Below are 20,262 nucleotides of genomic sequence, written 5' to 3'. Positions count from 1 at the left end.
AGGGTATTCATACTAGTTACAAAATATGGATAGGTCCTATCCCGAAAACAACTTGATTCTTCTTCAACTTCAAATCACCACCTAAACTTCATTGCGTTACTAGTATATTATGGCTGCCATGTTTACCACCCATGACTTCACTTCCCCTGAAAACTAGATCATTGTGCTGTGCATGCACCATTGTTCTTCACACTGATCAAGTTCTTCTTAGAAAAATTAATTTCAAGGAGCATGCAGAGAGTTGTAAATGATTTGAATGGAGGGTATGGGGATGACATAAAGCTACACCGAGTTTAAACAAACTGTGACCTTGTTGCTGAGGTGTTTAGTTACACCTTTCTTTTACAAAGGGCACTATGGAAAACTGCAATGCTGTATTCAAGAGCATTCTAAATAAAGCATTTCCGTACAATAACATATGATGCCACAATGATGCCATACCTGTAGATGTGTCCTGCAGACAACCGAAACAATAAACACTTTACTATTTTAAATTTGGATCATAATCTCTACTCAATCGATACTTACATTAAACTGTCTTATGCTAGCACTCAAGTCACGTGACTCTCTCTGGACAACCAAATGCAACAATTTTTAAAACCAAATTAGTTAATTAAAATTAATGTGAAATGCAACTGTTTGTGACATTGAGTTGGGTGAATTTAAAAATTTTTTGTAACATGTTTTGTTCAAAAACAATACAATATTTTACAACCAATTCAATCAACTGTTTTAAATAAGGTGAGGTTAGAAGACAATTCGAGTGATATGTTTAAATTTGCCTCATTTACCAAATATGTAGCTACAGTAGAATTTAACCCTACAGAATTATTTTGGAACTTTAAGTCAAAATAAATGGCTGACTGTCAACACCCGATAACTAGCTGTCACTCATATTTCTATATGTACAATTATATTTACAGAACACTGTAAGCTTCAATAAACTCTGTAAAAAAAAATGAATGATCTGTGTCATTAGTGAGATGATAAAGCACGAGAGATAAAAACAATCTGTCATACTGTTACCTGTAGAAAAATGTATAGAGTGTATTCAGGAACTTAGTCCAAAAGCTACATATTTTAAACACAACTATATTTATACAATAAAAATATACTGTACCATTGCAGCAATTATTTTCAGTTACTAGGTCTAAGAAAATGCATTAAAGGTGAACTTCACCTAAAAAATATTTTTCGCAAAATTAAAGTCTATATGGCTTGCTTCATTTACATCCACAGATGCAGCGGACACAGAGTTGTGTCTTAAACCACTTTCATTAAAGGTACAGTACTTTTGTACTAATGTGCTCATGAGCGATCAGTCCTTCCTGCCTGCTGTTCTGAATTAACACTGCAACGTTATTTGAAGCACAGCGCTTTGTAAACCCTGGAGCTACAACCAGAGATGGACCAAGCCAACCAGACACTCCAGGACCCTGTACACCCCAGGCAACCCAGCCACAATTAAAACCCAATAGGCTGGTTTTGCTTCCAATACGGATTAATTATATTTTAGTTGGGATCAAGTGCACGCTACCGTTATATTATTACAGAGAAAAAGAAAATGATTTTTAAAAATTTGGATTATTTGGATAAAATGGAGTCTATGGGAGACAGCCATTCTGTAATTCGTAGCTTTCTGGATATCAGGTTTCCCGATAAGGGATCCTATACCTGTATTTCATTTTAATTTCATATAGTACATATGTTTAGATATATTTTATTTTATTCCTTTTCTTTTTTTTTTTCATTTTGGAAAAAAAAAAATCCTCAGGGCTGCAGCCCCTGTACTTTTTATATTTAGAACATAGCACTACAGGCCAAGGAGAATGAACACTTTATTCGTCCTAAAAAATGCACACACACAGTTACAATAAAAACAATTTCCTTTATCTTACCAGTACTGCCAGTATTTTGGGGGTTACTTCTGGGGCCCAGCACTGGGATATTTGCCCTAGGGCCCAGTAATTCTTTAAGGTGGCCCTGATTCTAACATAAAAGTGTATTATTTGTACAGCATTTAGTATCCTTTAGTACCCAGGGCCTATACACCTTTACTCATACATGCAAAACTACCATAGACATCTCATCTCTCGCCAAAAGCCTCTCACATTGCAAAATTGAAAGCCAGGTTTTCCCCACACAAAATACAGTCATTTAAATAGTACATTGCATTATGCCTAATCCTACACAAGCTACGACTCAAATACCAGGGGGCAAATTTACTAAGCTCGAGTGAAGGATTCAAAGTAAAAAAACTTTGAATTTCGAAGTATTTTTCTGGGTACTTCGACCATCGAATAGGCTACTACGACCTTCGACTATGACTTTGATTCGAACAATTCAAACTAAAAATCCTTCGACTATTCGAAGTACTGTCTCTTTAAAAAATACTGCCACTACATACTTCGGTAGTTTAAACCTACCGAGGTACAATGTTAGCCTATGGGGACCTTCCCCATTAATTTTCCATAAGTTTTTTTTTGATTGAAGGAAAATCCTTTGATCGATGGATTAAAATCCTTTGAATCGTTCGAACGATTTTTCCTTCAATCGTTTGATCGTAGGCTTTGTGGAAAATCCTATGAATTCGATATTCGAATTTGTAGGATTTTACCTCGAGGGTCGAATTCGAGGGTTTATTAACCCTCAATATTCGACCCTTAGTAAATGTGCCCCCAAGAGTAATATAGGCTTTAATGATCTAGCTGTGTAGGACAGAAGATCACAACATGCACAAATAATTATTATTATTTTTTATTTTGGCTTTAAAAAATTTCAATATCGTGCTCCAAGTTATAAAGACCAGTAGAACAAACAAATGTACCAATAAGAAACAGATGCAGTAAAGACTGCGTATAAGTGTGTAACTTCAACCATGCGTAATATTAAATCATTGACCTCAGTAATGGTATATGTCACCGCTGAAAGGACATGCAAGGAGAAGGAGAATGGACCCACATTCAAATTGCTCCTGAAAGTTTTGGTTAAAAAAAAAAAGACCAGACGGTTCCCTAGACCAGATTTTATGGCAAGTTACCAGTGAAGTAGCAACCCTATGGGGGTTATTTATCAAAGTTGGACTCTATCTCAATATTTTCTGCTACAAAATCCGATCAAATGCCCAGAGGTTGTTTACGATTATTTATTATAAAAATTTTCTGAAAATTTGCTTTACGGGAAAAAAAAATCTGATTTCCATGATTTTTTCATCCGATTTTCATGTTTTTTGGAATTCTCACCTAAAAACTCACGAAACCCAGAGCACATCAAAAAATCAGTGGGACTTGTCCCATTGACTTATACGCAACCTCGAAAGGTCTGAGATGCCAGATTTTCAGATTCTGACTTTTCCATCCTCAGGGTTTAATAAATACTGAAAAATTCATGATTTTTTTAAAAGTCAGAAAAAAAAAATCACAAATTTTTCGTGATTTTTGCATTCAGTTTAGTAAATAACCCCCCCCCCAAGTCAGCAGACAAAGCTGTGTTGAAAGAATAACTAGTCGCCATTTCAAAAGCTATGTAGCTTGATAGGAAGCTTTTTTAAAATGGATAAGGTATATATACGATCCATGCCATAACAGAACATGTTGCCAGTGCAAGCATTTTCCCATTCCTCTCAAATTTGAGGAACACTCGCAGTTAGGTTGAGAGTGAGGAACTTCACAATGAAGTCAAAGTTTAAGTCTTCTTTAAACAGAAGAACGTCACATGCCTCACATGACACACAAAGCACTGCCTCAAAACCAAAAATGTTATGCTTTACACCTCCCCCAGGATTTATGGTTAAAGCCATTCAAATGACTCCTTAATATCCATGTGACCAGCTATGCACTGAAAACCGCTAGTTTACAGCACAGATACAGCCTAATAATTCATAGCCATGTATCCAAATCAGTTTCCATCTCTTTTGATCTCAACAGTGCAAGATATTGGAACATGACTTCTAAATACCTTTTTATTTTTAAGAGCAAGCGTTACACTTCATGCCTTGCATTGTGATAGGCTCTCTGTCTCGGTCTAACCATAATGGTTCCTTCAATTTGCTGCTCTCCAAGTCCTACCCACTCAGAAGCCATGTTCCAATACTTTGCACTGATGAGACCAAAAGAAATAGCAAGCTTCATCTGTGCTATTTAACCAGTAGTTATGTATGCATAACTGTCCACAGGGACATTCATTTATTTGAGTCATGTATATCTGCACACATAATTTCTTAAGTATGGGGCAAAGCCTATTATTTTTGTTTTTAAGGCAATGATATGTATGCAGAATGCAGCATGTAAATACCTTTTGTTTTAAGACGGCATTACAGCTCACACTTTTCACAATCCTGTTTTCAATTATACTGCACAGAATGGCCAAAATATGGTCAGTTATTGAAGCTTCTCTTCTGACAAGTTTTTATGGATATCATCTTGATTTTGTCATGCTGAGAAACATGTAGGGGCATATAATGCACTATTTAAAAGCCTGTCAGTTCCAGTAAAAAAAAAAAGGGGGGGGGGTAAGATTCTTGTATGAATAGACCCTGTAGGGAGAGTTAAGCTGTTACAGATCACTGAGCTTTTGGTATCTTACAAATCTGGCATCTCTTCTTTTTAAACACATTTCTTATTCTTCAATGCGTGGATAGTTTTTTTGTGTTTTCTTCCCACTTTGTATTTGAGAGATCTCTCCCACTTATGTATTGGATGTTGATTTCAGTAACAGACTCAGATAATTTTTATTAGTCCTGTTGGTAGACAATAAATCCTATGTCATAAACCTACCTTTACATGGGTCTCATCCAAAACAGTTAAGAAATAATTATCTATTATAGATATAGAAGAAATCAGCTGTTGTTTGTATGTAAAGATATAAATATTTCAGAATAAGAAAAACCTCTGGTTGGTACTTCCCCTGTACTCAAAACTCCCATAAATTCTAAATTAGACCAATCGAAATTAATTAATAAAATCAAGTTTTTTTCAAATCTGACTAATTGAAATGACCTGAAAACTCACCAGATTGATCCTGGACCTCTCCCATTGACTTATACAGTAATTTGGCGGGTTTTAGGTGGCAAATAGTCGAATTTGAATTCTTAAAGGGCCAGAGTATGATAAATCTCATAATTCTAAATTTCACTTCGACCCTTAATAAATCTCCCCCTACTTATCAGAGGGACCATAATATTAAATCATTCTACTTTTAAGGCAATTGTACCCGTACTCAATAAATAATATATGCTTGCTGTGTGTAGCACTATGTATAATAAGTATTGCTTCAGAATAATTTACTGTTTACACCTATAATATTAAAATAGTGAAACTATACTGCTGACTATTGCATGTCTCTATAAAAAATATATCACATTATTAACCGCCCACATGTAAATTACTTATAAAGACTTTTTTTCAAAAATATGCTTTTCTGTAGCACGTGTAATTGGCTTAATTTGAGGCCCTGTGTTCACATACATACAAAGGGCATACATATATACTAGGTTACATCAGCAACTGAATGGCCACTGCTGCTTCTTGTACTCCCATACTTCTGCCTATTACAGTTAGAACCTTTATAAATCCTGCCAGGTGTAACATATGTAACATAACAAAAGTGGCTAAAGGTAAAATATGTAAAAGTGAAACATTCTGATATCTGTATGTAAAACATTTAATAGACAGACCACTAAATAGTATATAAATTATCCGTTGGTAACAATTTAGCTCAGAATGTATAGTTCTCATTTATGGCAGCTTTGTGCAGTTGGGCCCTGTCTATTCTGACTCTCCTATTTGAAAACACGCAGAAGCAGGCTTGGTGTTCTTCACATCTAGAGCTCCCCTGCCTGTAACAAAGCATACCAAAGTACTTTAGGAAGTCTTCAAAAAATGATACTGGAAAATGTTCACAGATTCTTTACTACCAAGTAATCCTACATATTAAGCATTCTGCCCACAAACAAATTTTAGTGTTAGCAGATTTACAGTCATATAATTCAAAGTTGTTAATTCTAAACAGAAGAGTTGTTTGTGAAGCCTGCATAAAAAGGAATTATCTAGCATAAACATGAGTTGAGAAAGCAATTAAACCACACTCTAGGCCCTCAAGAGCTTTCACACCAGTTGCTGCTACAATATTACAATATGGCATTATCGAGCAATGAAAGTTTTTCATTTTAAATTAGAGGCTGCTCCTTTAAAATGGTCTACGTCTTATGAAATTTTAATCTAAAAATCTGCTTACACTTTTATAATTGTAGTTTACTGTTACTTGGGAGCTGTAAGAGAATACATTGAAGTTGTCATGATTTGCACAACTTCTGAATTCTGTGAAATTAAATTGGCTGCTGGCCATCAACGTTTCAGAAAGCCAAATATATGAAGTGGTTGTCTGTGAAAATGATGAGGCAAGGTTTCCTCAAGTATTTAAGCAGCACTTAGGGAAAGGGCTTTGTATGTAGAATTTCAGCTACACTATGGCAGCTTACACTATAGGCCAGTTTTCCAGATAGTTACATGTACCTGTCCCCTATAATGACTTCTGCAGGTAAAGGTATAAGTGACATGCGCCTTGTAATACTAAAGCAAATTTACAAAATTATGTACATTTTATCGGAGGTTTGCATATAATATTAGGATAAAGATGCAGGCCCATTTAATATTTCTGTAAAATAAGAAAACCTTTAGTAGTGTTAACATTTTCAATCCTGATGTTTTGACAATTAATTTGCTGTACTAAAGGATGTGTTAACATATTGCTTGCACTTTGTTCAGCACTATACCTATTTCTCATACAGTATTCTAATACTTTGTCCCTCAATATTACATTAAATACTATATCCTCATACACAGAGACACATCTGATTAATGTCCTAAATCAATCTACTCGCACTACAGCTCATTGCTATACGAATACCTGTTGTTAAATCAATTAACGCATGTACCACACTGCTATTATTTTTTCCATACCTCAAATATTTGGCAGCTGTGTAAAGGGCTCTGTGAATATGCATTTTTCTTTGTCAATAGGCCATTTTCTCAATTCAGGAATTTTTTAATCTGGCAGAAACAATATTATGTTAGCAGTTTTTTCTGGTATCTCTAAACAGGACATTTGTGGACAACACAGAAAGTCCACTAAGCAAACTAATGCGACTCTATGTATAACTACTAGTCTTTAGGTCTGTTTTCGCTAAATTGTTTTGATTTCCCATGGGCAGAAGTAGTTGCTCAACTACTTTATTATGGTGGTGCTGCCTTAGTTTGTTTTCTTGGCCTGGTGCATTTTTTTCCTAAAAGGAGGACTGGCCCAGGAAAAAAAATTTGCCAAATGGATTAGGTGACTTACATATAAGCATATGAAGAATTAAAGCCTTTCTTAATCCCTGGAATATCTATTTATACAGTTTTTTCACACATGTAACAAAAACATCTTGCATTTCAGGATTTCATTCTCTCTCTTCTAGTTGGTGTGAATGAGCTGCACGGGATAATAATATCAACAACAGTCTCTCCTTGTTCACTATGGGGTGTGTGTTATCAAGTGCTCAAATTTCAGGACAGGTTATGCTAACAAAAAAAGACTCATGTCAGCCTGAATTATTGCCCTTCTCAAGTACATATTTATTTAGCTCTATTGTCGGTGACACTCTACTGCCATCTATTTGTGATGCAGCAATTCATCAACTATTAAACAGAACTAATGTTTAGATCTCAAAAAAAAAAAAAGATATTAGACATATTGCTTCTGGGTGTACAAACTACTGGACAGGCCCCAGACTGGTCACTGCTAAAAATAAAATTGTTATATACCTATAATTATAAAATGTATTCACATATTTGCCCACTTGGAAATGTTCATGTTTTATGGTCATTAAATATGAAATCTGACATGGATCAACAGATATAGACTCTTTCATGTCAAAGTGAACACAGACCTCTGCAAAGTGATTTCATTTAATTTTGATGAAAAAAAAATTAATAATTGACTGCAAAAGTATACAGTATTTAGTAGATGCACAGGTTTCTTGCAGAGTACATCAGTTTTGCTTTCAGATTTCATTGTGTTTTGCTGCATTCATTCTACACTCACTCTTCCAGAGCCCACATCCCTGCAATACAATATTGCTGCTACTACCACCATGATGATTTGCAGCGTTTGGCTTGTGCCAAACATCGTATTTCACCTGATGGATAAACTTTGACCTCATCAGGTTAAAGAACCTTCTGCCAGCTGACTTTAGAGTCTCCCACATGAAATCAGGAATAATAACAAATAAAAAAAAAACAAATACAAAAAGTATTGTAGAAGTGATACCTATATTGGCTAACAATAAAAATACATTGCAAGCTTTCGGAGCACCAAGCCCCCTTCGTCAGGCAAAATACAAATGAAAGATAGAAAGGCACAGCATATATTCTGTTAGATCAGTGAAAGGTATTCATGGGCAATAAATTAGGAAGTTCAGATAGATAGAGATCAAATGTAGAGATAATACAATGAATTAGGGTGGGTTGTAAATAGTTCAGGAGTCTGGATTCAGTTAGGTCACATAGTGGGACATGAAACCTGACCCTAAATTAAGGCCGTCTTAATGTGTTAAACAATTCCATAAATTTGAATTTTGAATTTGAGTTTTAAAGTTCCCTTTTAGAATTAAGACCTTCATGGCCTGAAGACTGTGATTTAGACTGCAGAAATGTTGCCCCACTGGTGTATCACATGATTTGGTGTTGATTTTATGTAGGGATGCACCGAATCCACTATTTTGGATTCAGCCGAACCCCCGAATCCTTCACGAAAGATTTGTCTGAATACCGAACTGAATCCGAATCCTAATTTGCATATGCAAACTAGGGGTGTGAAGGGGAAAACATTTTTTACTTCCTTGTTTTGTGACAAAAAGTCACATGATTTCCCTCCCTGCCCCTAATTTGCATATGCAAATTAGGATTTGATTTTGGTTCGGCCAGGAAGAAGGATTCGGCCGAATCTGAATCCTGCTGAAAAAGCTGAATCCTGGCCTAATCCCAAACCGAATCCTGGATTCGGTGCATCCCTTATTTTATGTCTGTGATGGTTCATCCTTGTGCGCAATTTTTGCTCCTGTTTCACCAATATATATACCTCCTGTAGAGCACCTAGTACATGTAATCATGTATACCAAATTGGATGAAGCACACGAATAGTGGTCCAGAATGGTGTAGACTTTTTGTGTATTCGGAATTGCAACTTGATCTTTGCACAGGATGTATTTGCAGGTTTCACATCTGTTGCAGGGAAATGTACCTGCTTTAGTTGTTTTAGGAAGAGCACTTCTGACAATCATTTTCCTCAGATTAGGTGGTTGTCTATAAGACAAGAGATGAAATCAGGCAAACTTTATATGTGAAGCGAGTGATGGTGGCCACCATCACTAATCTCCTCCTTTCGCACACACACACACACTTTCAGAGGAAGGCCTGTTTTTGGCAGATTTACGGCTGCACCATACGCTTTCCATTCCTTGATTGACAACTGTATTCCAAGGAATATTCAATGGCCATCCCCTGTCGTACTTTTCAATCACCTTTTAGAATTGATTACACCAGTTATGAATAAGGTGTCATGTTAAATGTGGTATATACCTGTACATTTTTTACATTTGCAAAGATTAGTTTTCATTTTGACATGAAAAGTGTAACAGTTGAACACTTGAAAACTATAAAGAAACACTTTCTGTGACAATGAAACATGAAAACTTCCAAGGGGATGAATATATTTTATAAGCGCTGTACCCTACACAAAAATGTGGTTCCTTTGTTTGTGTATCATCATGCAGAAAAACAAGTGCCATTTTTTTTTCCTTGTCTGCCTTATACTTGTACATAGAGAAGCGGACATAAAAATTAATTTAAAAAAGTATAGTGGTCTGTATTTATGCCAGTTTCTGATGTTACAGACACTTAAAGGAACAGTAACATCAAAAAATAAGTGTTTTAAAGTAATGAAAATATAATGCAGTGTTGCCCTGCACTGGTAAAACTGCTGTATTGTTTATATAAATAAGCTGCTGTATAGCAAAGGGGGCAGCCGTTCAAAGGAGAAAAGGCTCAGGTTACACAGCAGATAGCAAATAAGCTCTGTCTGTCTAATGGTGTTATCTGTTATCCATTCGTTAAACTGTGCCATATAGCCATTTTTCAATTTCCGCCATTGCTCCACAGCAGCTTGTTTATATGAACTATAGTAGTGTTTCTGAAGCAAAAAGATCAGATTTACCAGTGCAGGACAACACTAAATTATATTTTCATTACTTTAAAACACTTACATTTTTTTGGTGTTACTGTTCCTTTAAGATGGGGATTTTGGGTATACCAAATAAAGGGAGCACCTCATAACATGGAGCACTATGCTTTAAGGATGCAACAATCATTTAGTAATATATAGGGATGATTTGCCACTGATTTATTATACTGTCAGCACAAGGTAATGATTAATTGTTATAACAATAACAAACTTCTTGCTATTTCTGGTAAGTCCCTTTTCCCTTATTGGTATAGAAAGTATGACTTTCCCTAGGCAGTATGAAGAATAAGAAATGATTCTATAATCTATTGGTTAAGTAAAAAATAAATATAGCCATTTCATACAAGTATCTTCCTGTTAAAAGAATATTAGCAATTTGGGAACATATGCAATTCTGGTGGCAAAGCAGAATTACTTTTATAATTAACTTAATAAATGAAAAGTTTTAGAAGCCATTTAGCAACATTATACAGTATTTTCCCATTTGTTTTGCTGGTGTTTGTCCTAAGGTATCTTCTTGCTTCAAGCTTGTTTGCACATTTTTTCAGCCACTGTTCTATGTTACAATTACACATTGCAATCATTTGAACTGCAGCTTTTAATTAAACAAAGCATTAATATACTACATGTTTCTCATTTTCCAGTGATGCATTTCAAAGACTGTATATTTACATAATGGTCATGTGGAGTCTAGTCATTTTGGAATAAGTTACGTTTAATTATTAAAACAATATTTGCTTTATTGCTAAGTATAGTAAAGATAAAGCACAGCACTAATTATAAGATGGATTGTTTAGTTCACAATAAGAATGTCTTTGTGAGGTCTGCTATTAGCTCGCAAACCACAATCTCCACCCAAACCTTAGAAGACACAAATTTCACATACACTTTACTCCTGTTGTATGCTTATATAATATAATCAAGAGGCATAGGCAACAGAGACATTTTAAGATAATTTTCTTAAAAAGAACATATTTGTCATGCATAAAAAGGTAAAAAAATTATATTTAACATATAGTATATATTTATATTTAACAGGAAAAAAATGCATAAAAGCAACAATTTTCATATTGGACATACTAGCGTTTATTAAAAGTGCATTTGATCAAACCGCAAAGAATATAAGAACTAATCTAGCTGAGCAGAGTATGAAATACAACACATTCCTGGAAAAGTTTTAATTTGGAAGCAAACTCCATGCCAACTTTAAGCCGGTCCTTAAAATTAATGTGCACAATAAAATATAAATATATTTTCTGTACATTTGTATTCCACCAATAACTTTTGTTACATTTTCAAGAGATATTTAGTTGTAGTTACACATGATGGACAGATTTTTTTTTTTTTCGTATATTGGTGGTAATATTAAAATAGCCTGTGGTTTATTTTCTATATACTGTATTATTGTACATAAACCATACATTTTGCATTTATTGTGTATCATCTTTAAAAAGAGGATATTAGTCAGAAAGGACATTTCTCAACATCAACTTGGTGACTGTCAAGCATCGATTTAAAAAATCGTGTGTGTGTGTGTATCCAGAGAACTACAAAAAAATTTATGACTGCACTCAGAAACTGAAAAACAGCATCAACTAGAAAGATAAAAGGTATAAAAAAAAGAAAGAATAAAAAAGGACCAATGGCCACTAAATAGTAAAGTAGTATACCATTTCCAGAGATTCAGCTCTGCATGAGCTTCACAAAGCCAAATTCAACGTAAGAATTGTTCTTACCGATCCCCTGATTATAAAGAAAAAACATGGTGTAACGGCCTCAATACTTTTTGCCAAAAAATCAATTTTTTTTTAAAAAAAAACCCCTCTAATTTTACGAGATTTATTATACTCTGATGCTGCAGGAAATAAGGTAAGAGATGGAAATGTCGGATCAGGTCGCATCATTCATCCAACGTGACACGAATGTGGGATGCAGAAGTAGCGTGCATCGTCTGCATCAGAGAGTTGCGTCAGACGAACGCTGCAACACCATCCAACGTTGCTGTTGCATACCTTATTTCCGTCGCATCTGACTTGACACCTGCGTTTTTGCGCAGCGAGTCAGATAGGGCCGAAATCGCTTGTGGAGTTCCTCACTTAATCTCTGAGAATTTGTAAACAGATGAGTTTCTGTGCAGTCTGTGTTAGGTAATGAAGTGTTGTGTACCCATACCAGCTTGTTTGTATAAAAAGAGCATTATAAGGAACCATATTGCATACAGCAATGTGTGCCTACTTAAAGGAGAACGAAAGGAGAACTACACTTGTTAGGCACCCCGAGTGATTATATTTACTTACCTGACCCCCGCCCGGTGCTTCAACAGCAAACTGCACCGGGCCAGGGTTCTTCCAGTGAGCACCATGGAGTGAGCCTCTTCATGCTTCCTCTGTCTTCTAGCGGCTGCGCATGCGCAATAGAGCGCAAAACAGAATGTCAGAGATAAAAGCCGGTTATTTCGCTCTACTGCATGTGTCTGCTTCGGGAAATTTGAAAACCGAAGAAGGAAGGGGATCGATCCGTGGTGCTCGCTGGAAGAACCCCGTCAGGTAAGTAAATATAATCACTTGGGGTGCCTAACTTTTGGCACCCCCAATGTAAATTGTCTTTCTTCTCCTTAAAAGATGCAACAATCTGATGGTATTTGAGTACTGATTTACCATTCTATTTCATATTGTTTGCTAAAAGAATGAGAAATGTGTTTTATATTATAACACCATGGGCACTTGCATTTTTTCTGCTTGTAAAGATTGATGTTCTGCAATCAATTAAGAAGCCAACTGGTTATTCTGCCCTTGCAGTATGATAAACAATGAATGGTATATGCATACTTAAGCAGAGCCTGGCTGGAACTAAAGGGTTAAGTGGTTACTAACCTTAAGTGGTTTAAAGATGCATAATGTATTATTTCTAAATTGCACCTAATTAGCTACAACTCTGAATTCCACATTGGATTTCGATCTCCAGTGAATGATTACACCTGTCAGATTCAGCTTCCAGATAATCTCACATGGATACATAGTTTGTTTGATTTTCAACTTGTATTACAGCAAAACGGCATTTTTAAAATAAATTTGATATTCTACTCTTCACAAAATGTAATGGTCTACTGTTTCCAATTTTCCTAAGCAGACATGAACAAATAACAATCATTTCATTTGTTTCCTCTTGAAACAAATACTAATGTTTGTTGCATATGTATGCCTTTCAGTTTGGTAAATGTACGTGAAAGTTAGTGAATGAACATGGGAATTATAGAAACACCCCCCTCCTGTTTGTTGCATATGTATGCCTTTCAGTTTGGTAAACGTACGTGAAAGTTAGAGAATGAATGTGGGAATTATAGACCCCCCACCGGCTGTCACATTGCATCAATCCAATTGCATCAAATCTGTCTGCGTAGCTACTTGCTATTTATGATTCAGTAAAAAAAAAATTATCTTTCCCAATCCTGACTGGAAGTAGATGACGGAATATTATTTTGCATAAAAGGAGGCCAAGACAAATACTGACAATTACAGAAAAAAATGCATGTCATTGATAACAGCATACAAAGCTGAATCCAAGCTTCCTCTGACATTTTTCACAACAGTATGTTCTGAATTCAAACAGTATGTCCTTCTCTTAATTAAAACAGGAAAGCAATAAAACAGTACGTCCTTTTCTATAATATTAGCAGCTTTATTTATAAAGCTTTGTTAACAGAAAACAAGTTAAGTTTTTGTATGCCGTTTGTATTAACCTTTAAAGGGGATGTTCGCCTTCCAAACAGTTTTTTTCACTTGAGTTGTTTCTGTTCACCAGAAATACAAACTTTTTTTTAAAATTGCTTTCCATCTTTTATTTTTTATTGTTTTTCCAAAATTGGAGTTTAAAGTCTCTGGTGTTTTTGTCCGGCAGCTCAGTAATCCAGATGCAGATTTGGAATAGTTACAATTTGATACATTTAGTTGCTACATTAGTCAATACATTTCTTAACAGTTTCATTGGACTATTAGCAACTATTGTATCACGTTCAACAGCTGCCTGGATTTGTGGAGGGGCCACAAAGGCCCAGGGCTGGGGCACTCATAATGTGAGCGGCGGCATGCCGCCCAACCACCTTCTGAGGAGCATTGGACACACTTAGCTCCCCAGTGCTCCTGCGCATGCTTTTGTGCACTCGCGAGGAGGTGGGCAGTGCAGGCACTAGGACCACGCGTGGGCCCAGGGGCGCTAGGACCACACAGAATAGGGGCAGCTGAGAAGGAAATCCAGGCCTGGCTCTGCTGCTGACAGGCTAACTACAGTTACTTTGTATCAACAGCCAGTTGTCTTTAGCCTGCATCCTCCAAACCCAACAATTCCATGCACACATGATTTCAATAAGGAAAGGAACATCACAGTGCAAAGCATTGTGGGTTATGTAGTTAATGTATGCTGTCTGTAAGCTGTGGAGAAGTTGTTACAATTTGTAACATCAGTGTTTTAGTCCCTCCTTCCCTGTCAGGATTTCAAATTATGCAGAAAGAGAAGAACTGCTAAACAGCTGGATTTCAGAATAGAAAATGGCATTTATTCATACTTTTTGAAGAAACAAGTAACTGATGGATATATTAGGGGTTTTTGTGTTATGTGGGCCTCAAATTTTGGTTTGGAAGCCGGAGTTCCCCATTCAGCTAAGCAACGACAAAGACAGAAAAAATTATCAACTAGATGTATCAATTTAGAACAGTTATAGAGTGCCCCCCAAGAGCTGCTTTATAAAGACATAAGAAGGTGAAAATTTTTAAACTTCAATATTAGAAAATAACTCACAAATAGAAAATAGAAAGTAATTGCAAAAAGTCTAGTTCTGGTGAACAATCTGAAAACAAATGAACTGAAAAAAGTGTTTGAAGGTGAACAACCCCTTTAATAGCAAATAATAATTAACATGGATATAGAAATACATAAATATATAGCCTTTGATAAAGCTCCGGCTTACTAAGTGAAACTCATGTCAGGTGAACGTTGCTAAAAAAATGACGGCGATCGTCAGATGGAAGACTCGGAGAACCCAGGTTGCTCTTAAAACTGCTGGAATTTGCGATCCTGCAGGGCTTGAACTAGCGGAGCGTATGTAGAAGAGGTACGTGCCCAGCACCCCCACACTGTTGATCCCTAGGCTAGTGCCTCTTCTGCCTACCCCTGGTTCCAGCCCTGAATTGACCACAGGGGATGGGGGAGATAAATCAGTTTGTTCTATGCGCAGGCAAACTTGTCTAAAAGACAACTTTGTATGATAATATGTGTTCTTATGTGAAAACATTGGGAACAAAGTGATTTCTTAAATGCACCATATTCTTTCTTCTTTAGAGCTTAATCCTAAGGGTATGTCTGTGGTTGAAGGCGAATGCAACAAACATATTCCCACTATTTGAATGGCTCCCCATATGCAATATTTATTATATGCTTCACACTAGCAAATTCAGACTTACACTTCTCCTGACCTGGTTTTTCATTTAATTTTCTTTTGTGACATACAGCTTTTTAATCATAGGAATAAAAGGTCAGTTCTATTTATTAACTGGTTCTTAATTTGTAGAGGCATTCTGAGTGGTGCAATGTAAGGATCGCTTTGTGTTCTTTATTTGTTTTCTTCGAATAATTAACATGAATATAGATACTATACATACATGGTAGTATGTTTATGTGTAAAAATATTTTAGTGGTAGATATTGCACATCACTTAACATAAGAGCTTCAAACTAATTAGAGAAATGAGAAAGAAATGATGAGTATGCTAACATATATATATAATAACCTCTAATTCACGTATATAACCCCTAATTCACGTTTTTCAGTGAACAAGAAAAAAATGGGGACCTGAGAAAATATAAAATCGGGTTAATATGCACTGTGCAATATATATTGCAAAAAAATGGTGTACAACGTAAGATACATAAAATTAGGGATTGTAAAATTGAGGTTTCACTGTATAGCAATCTGTTCTGCTGAAACAGAAACTAAAATATTCACACAAGCACATCTAGAAATCTTGGGTCTATACTGCAAACCTTTGTTGAAAAGTTGAAAGCTGTCCATACACAATAAAAATATATACATGTTTGGTCACCCAAGTGGTAAGACAAAATGGATTCACCTATCATTGGGCCCCCAGGCCAGTGATTGTCCATATTTGCAGGACACATTAAGATAAGCACTTCTATGGCAACATGCAGTTTTTGGCAGTTAGAGACTTTTCCATCATTCAAAATTCTTATTATGTATAGGCAAAGCCATAGTTTTGACTGCATTGACAGGCCAATAAGATGCTTTCTCGGTCAGGAGTGGTCAATTTGGCAGTCAATGTATGGCTAGATGAATAACCTTGCCTTTGATTAATATATTCAAAGTGAAATGTATTGTGCAATGAATATTTTATGACCTTACTTTGACATGACTCTGTGCTCCTAAATTGTATATTTCTGTAGGCTTCACTTCGTTGATTATTTTTACCAGGCAGGTACTATCAGTAAGATCTCCATAATGCAGCTTCATATCTGCAGATATTAAGAGCATGGATTAGATAAACAGAAAACAATAGCATCAAGCCCATTGCTACATCATGCTGGTGTAAAATTATCTTCTTACTGTTTCATCAACATTATTATTTATTTCTATAGCACCAGCAAGTTAAGCAACACTTTACATCCATTTATAACAATCAGGGGTCTTACAGTAATTTAACAAACATGGATTGAACAATTCACACGGATAGGAACTTAAGGCTTTAAAGACTGTACAGAACATTTACATCTTTATGGCAGCTTTTGTCCTACAGAGCCCACAAAGGATGCAAAATGGATATTTAATATGAACTGAAGCCCTTTAGGGGCTGGAGGTAAAACTTACAACAACTGTTATTAAATTAAAGAACATGCTTTTCAAAGTTGGGCTTCTACTATATATAAATGCCCTTGCTGAACATACATTAAGTAATATTAACATTTAATGAAACAGTCCTCTTAATCCAGCACTCATAAATTAATTTAATTGATAATCCATTTACAGAAGCCCTGCGGGTATGCAATGATATTGTCTGTCATCTCACAAATCCAGTTAAATTATAAATTTGCAACAGGGTCCTCTTCTCATAAATAGTTAAAGAAATTATTTTTCATTCTCTATGCATCTCAGTATTTTAATACTCAACCTTATATGCTATCAAATGTTAAACATGATATGCAGTGTTGTTTAAAAATAAAATAAACTTGTAAAAAAAATGTTCTTCAAAAAATACAAAGAAATGGACTTACTTCCTTCTGTATGAGCATGTGGATTCTTGTAGAGATGCTCGATCCTCCCAGTGTTGAAAGAACTTGATCGCCGTACAATGCCATGGACCTGTGAATGACAAATGTAAAACACAATTCATCCCAAATGAATGACATTTGTGAATGTTCAGAAAATTTCATGAAATTCATGGCTGAATAAGTTTTTATGTGTAAAAGAACAAAACAAGATGCAGGGAAATGAAACATATTAAGGGTTCAAGCTGTACTGGTCAACATAAATATATACATAAAAATAAATAATGTCAAAGCAGCCCCTTCAATCGCACACCAATCACATATCAATAACGTTCTTTTACTAATTGGGAACACTGTAATTAAAAATGTCACTGTACATAAAAAATTTGAGAAATGTACATATATTAAGGTGCACAATCAAGAAAGCGCCAAAATTCCATTCCCATTGAGTCCATTTTAAGATAGCAACAACCAATCATGTTAATTTTTTTAAAAATTACATCATATAAAAAAAGCATCACAGAGATGTTCTTTACGTTCCTCAATGTAAATTGGAAAGATTTTGGGGATTTAATCATCTACGGCACAGCCACATACCAATAAAAGTCAAAAGCCAATAATGGATACCCTTGATCTTTGAGCCCTCAGACCTTTGGTCACTGCATTAAAACACGCAATTCTGAAGTAGAAATCACTGCATGAGCTCAGCCATACTTTCAAAAACCACATGAATGTAAACACAGTTTGTCTATGAATGTACAAATGTATAATACCATGCAAAAAAGAAACCATGTAAAAACATGATCCAGAAACACTATTGCCTTGTCAGGGTGCAAGTTCATTGAAAGTCAGACTGAAGTGAAGTGGAAAACTGTCCTGGGGTCTGGGGTCTTGCTAAATCAAACATGGATACCATGCTCTCTGTGTTAAAAAGCAAAAAAAAAAAGCATATGGTCTATCAGCATACAATTCAAAAGTATGGGTGACAGTATGGGGGTGCATTAGTGTGCACAGTATGGGTAGCTTGCACATCTTGATGCAACTTTAAAGCAAAATATCCTGTCATGCAGACATTGTCTTATATTATGTACTATGCATGGCTCCATAGTAAGATAGTCTAGGAATCCACAAATTTTTGCGCAGCTAAAATCAGATATCAGGAATGAATAGGACAACATCTCAAAACTACAGCAATTGGTTTCCTCCGTTCCGAAATAGAAACATATTTTTTTGTAAAAAAAGAATTGAAAAAGTGAAGCTTGGCCATTGCAACATTTTTTTTGAAACGTGTTGCTAGCATCAAATTCAAAATGAACATATATTTTTCAGTAAACAGTAACATTTCCAAGTACTATTTTCAATTAAATGCATGGTTTAAACCATTTGTAAATCACTGCATTGTTTGTATATGTTACCCAATGTCCCAAATTTTTGAAAGTGGGGTAGTAGTAACATTAGTGCAATACTATATGAACAGTATGTAGGGTTATTGTGTGTGCCACGAATGTTAGAGAAGATCAAGGAAAATTAATCTTTAGAAATCCATGGACATAGCTCCCACACAATAGAACACTGTGCCTTAAATTGCTAGTTAAAACATAACTTTTATTAACTTAAGAATTAAAAAGAAAAGCCAGACAAATATAAAGCCTTTTGCCATAATGCTATGAGAGGCAGGCATCTGGATCTCTCGCAAATGATGGGGCTGATCATTTTTGTGTAAATTGGGTCACTGACTTAGAGTGAGGCAGCAGCCATCCTTGAACTATCAGAATTCAAATGAACAGGATAATCCAAGAATAGTGTTCGTTTTGGAATGTACCATTGATATAATTATTACTCTTCTTTGATCTATTCCTACACAATACTAAATGAGTTCAAGGGGGAATTCTACATAGATATACTGAATATAGCAAATGATTAAATGTTGCCTGCATTCAACTGTTACAGCCTTTTGTAATCAGTTTGTGACAATTCTACCCAAGGTCCTAAGCATTATAATAGATTCCATCCCTGCATTTATATACTGTATATTTGCTCTCATATAACTCTCCAGTTTAATCCTCAATGGTAAATTACACTTGGTATTAACTGCCTACAAAATGAAAACAGTATCTGCAAACATTAACTACAAGTATACTTTCCTCTTTTTCTATTTTTTAAAACCTGTTGTAAGTCACTACCATCCCGCCAAATATTGTTCTTATCTGTTCATGTCCTAAACAGCACACAAGCTCATCATCTGTATACAAAGTGATGAAACTTCAGTTTCAGCAAGGATAAATCTCTGCCAATAAATGAAGGACTGTCAGTAGAACAGATCAAGATCACACAGAAGATATTCAAAGCAGCAGACATATTTTCCATTCTGTTTTGTTCGCTCCCTTTGAAGGAATGTACTAAGCAAAAGGAAAGCTTGTCAACTGGTTAATCTGTGACAACATGAATTTATATAAATCATGATGAAAGATTGGATTGTCTGATGCTAATACAGGTGTAATGTAAACATTGTGACAAGCCAAAATGTGTGCAAACTGAATAATCAGGTTAAGAATGCAGTTTGAGGGGATCTAAAGAGATTTTAAAAAAAGTATACTTTTGAAAATACATGCAGTTATGGTCTTATATGCATATGTGATACTGGATGGCAATGGAACTGCTAAAGAATTACAAGAATTTGGCATTTTAAAATAACTCTTTGGGGATTATGTAA

At 35.4% G+C, this 20,262-nt stretch overlaps 1 protein-coding gene across 1 annotated transcript in view; it reads right to left on the bottom strand.

Annotated features, from left to right (window-relative positions):
* Positions 1–20,262, bottom strand: part of gmds.L (GDP-mannose 4,6-dehydratase L homeolog) — a 347,082-nt gene that overhangs the window by 276,800 nt on the left and 50,020 nt on the right. Inside the window, exons 3-4 of the mRNA NM_001086883.1 lie at positions 17,556–17,643; positions 16,690–16,799 (exon numbers count right to left, since the gene is read on the bottom strand). Of these exons, the coding sequence (NP_001080352.1) occupies positions 16,690–16,799; positions 17,556–17,643 (198 nt within the window). The remainder of the gene's footprint in view (positions 1–16,689; positions 16,800–17,555; positions 17,644–20,262) is intronic.

The sequence above is a fragment of the Xenopus laevis genome, chromosome 6L (assembly GCF_017654675.1).
Source record: "Xenopus laevis strain J_2021 chromosome 6L, Xenopus_laevis_v10.1, whole genome shotgun sequence".
NCBI lineage: Eukaryota > Metazoa > Chordata > Amphibia > Anura > Pipidae > Xenopus > Xenopus laevis.
The sequence above is the reverse complement of the archived record's forward strand: the minus strand, read 5'-3'. Positions and strand labels throughout refer to the sequence as shown.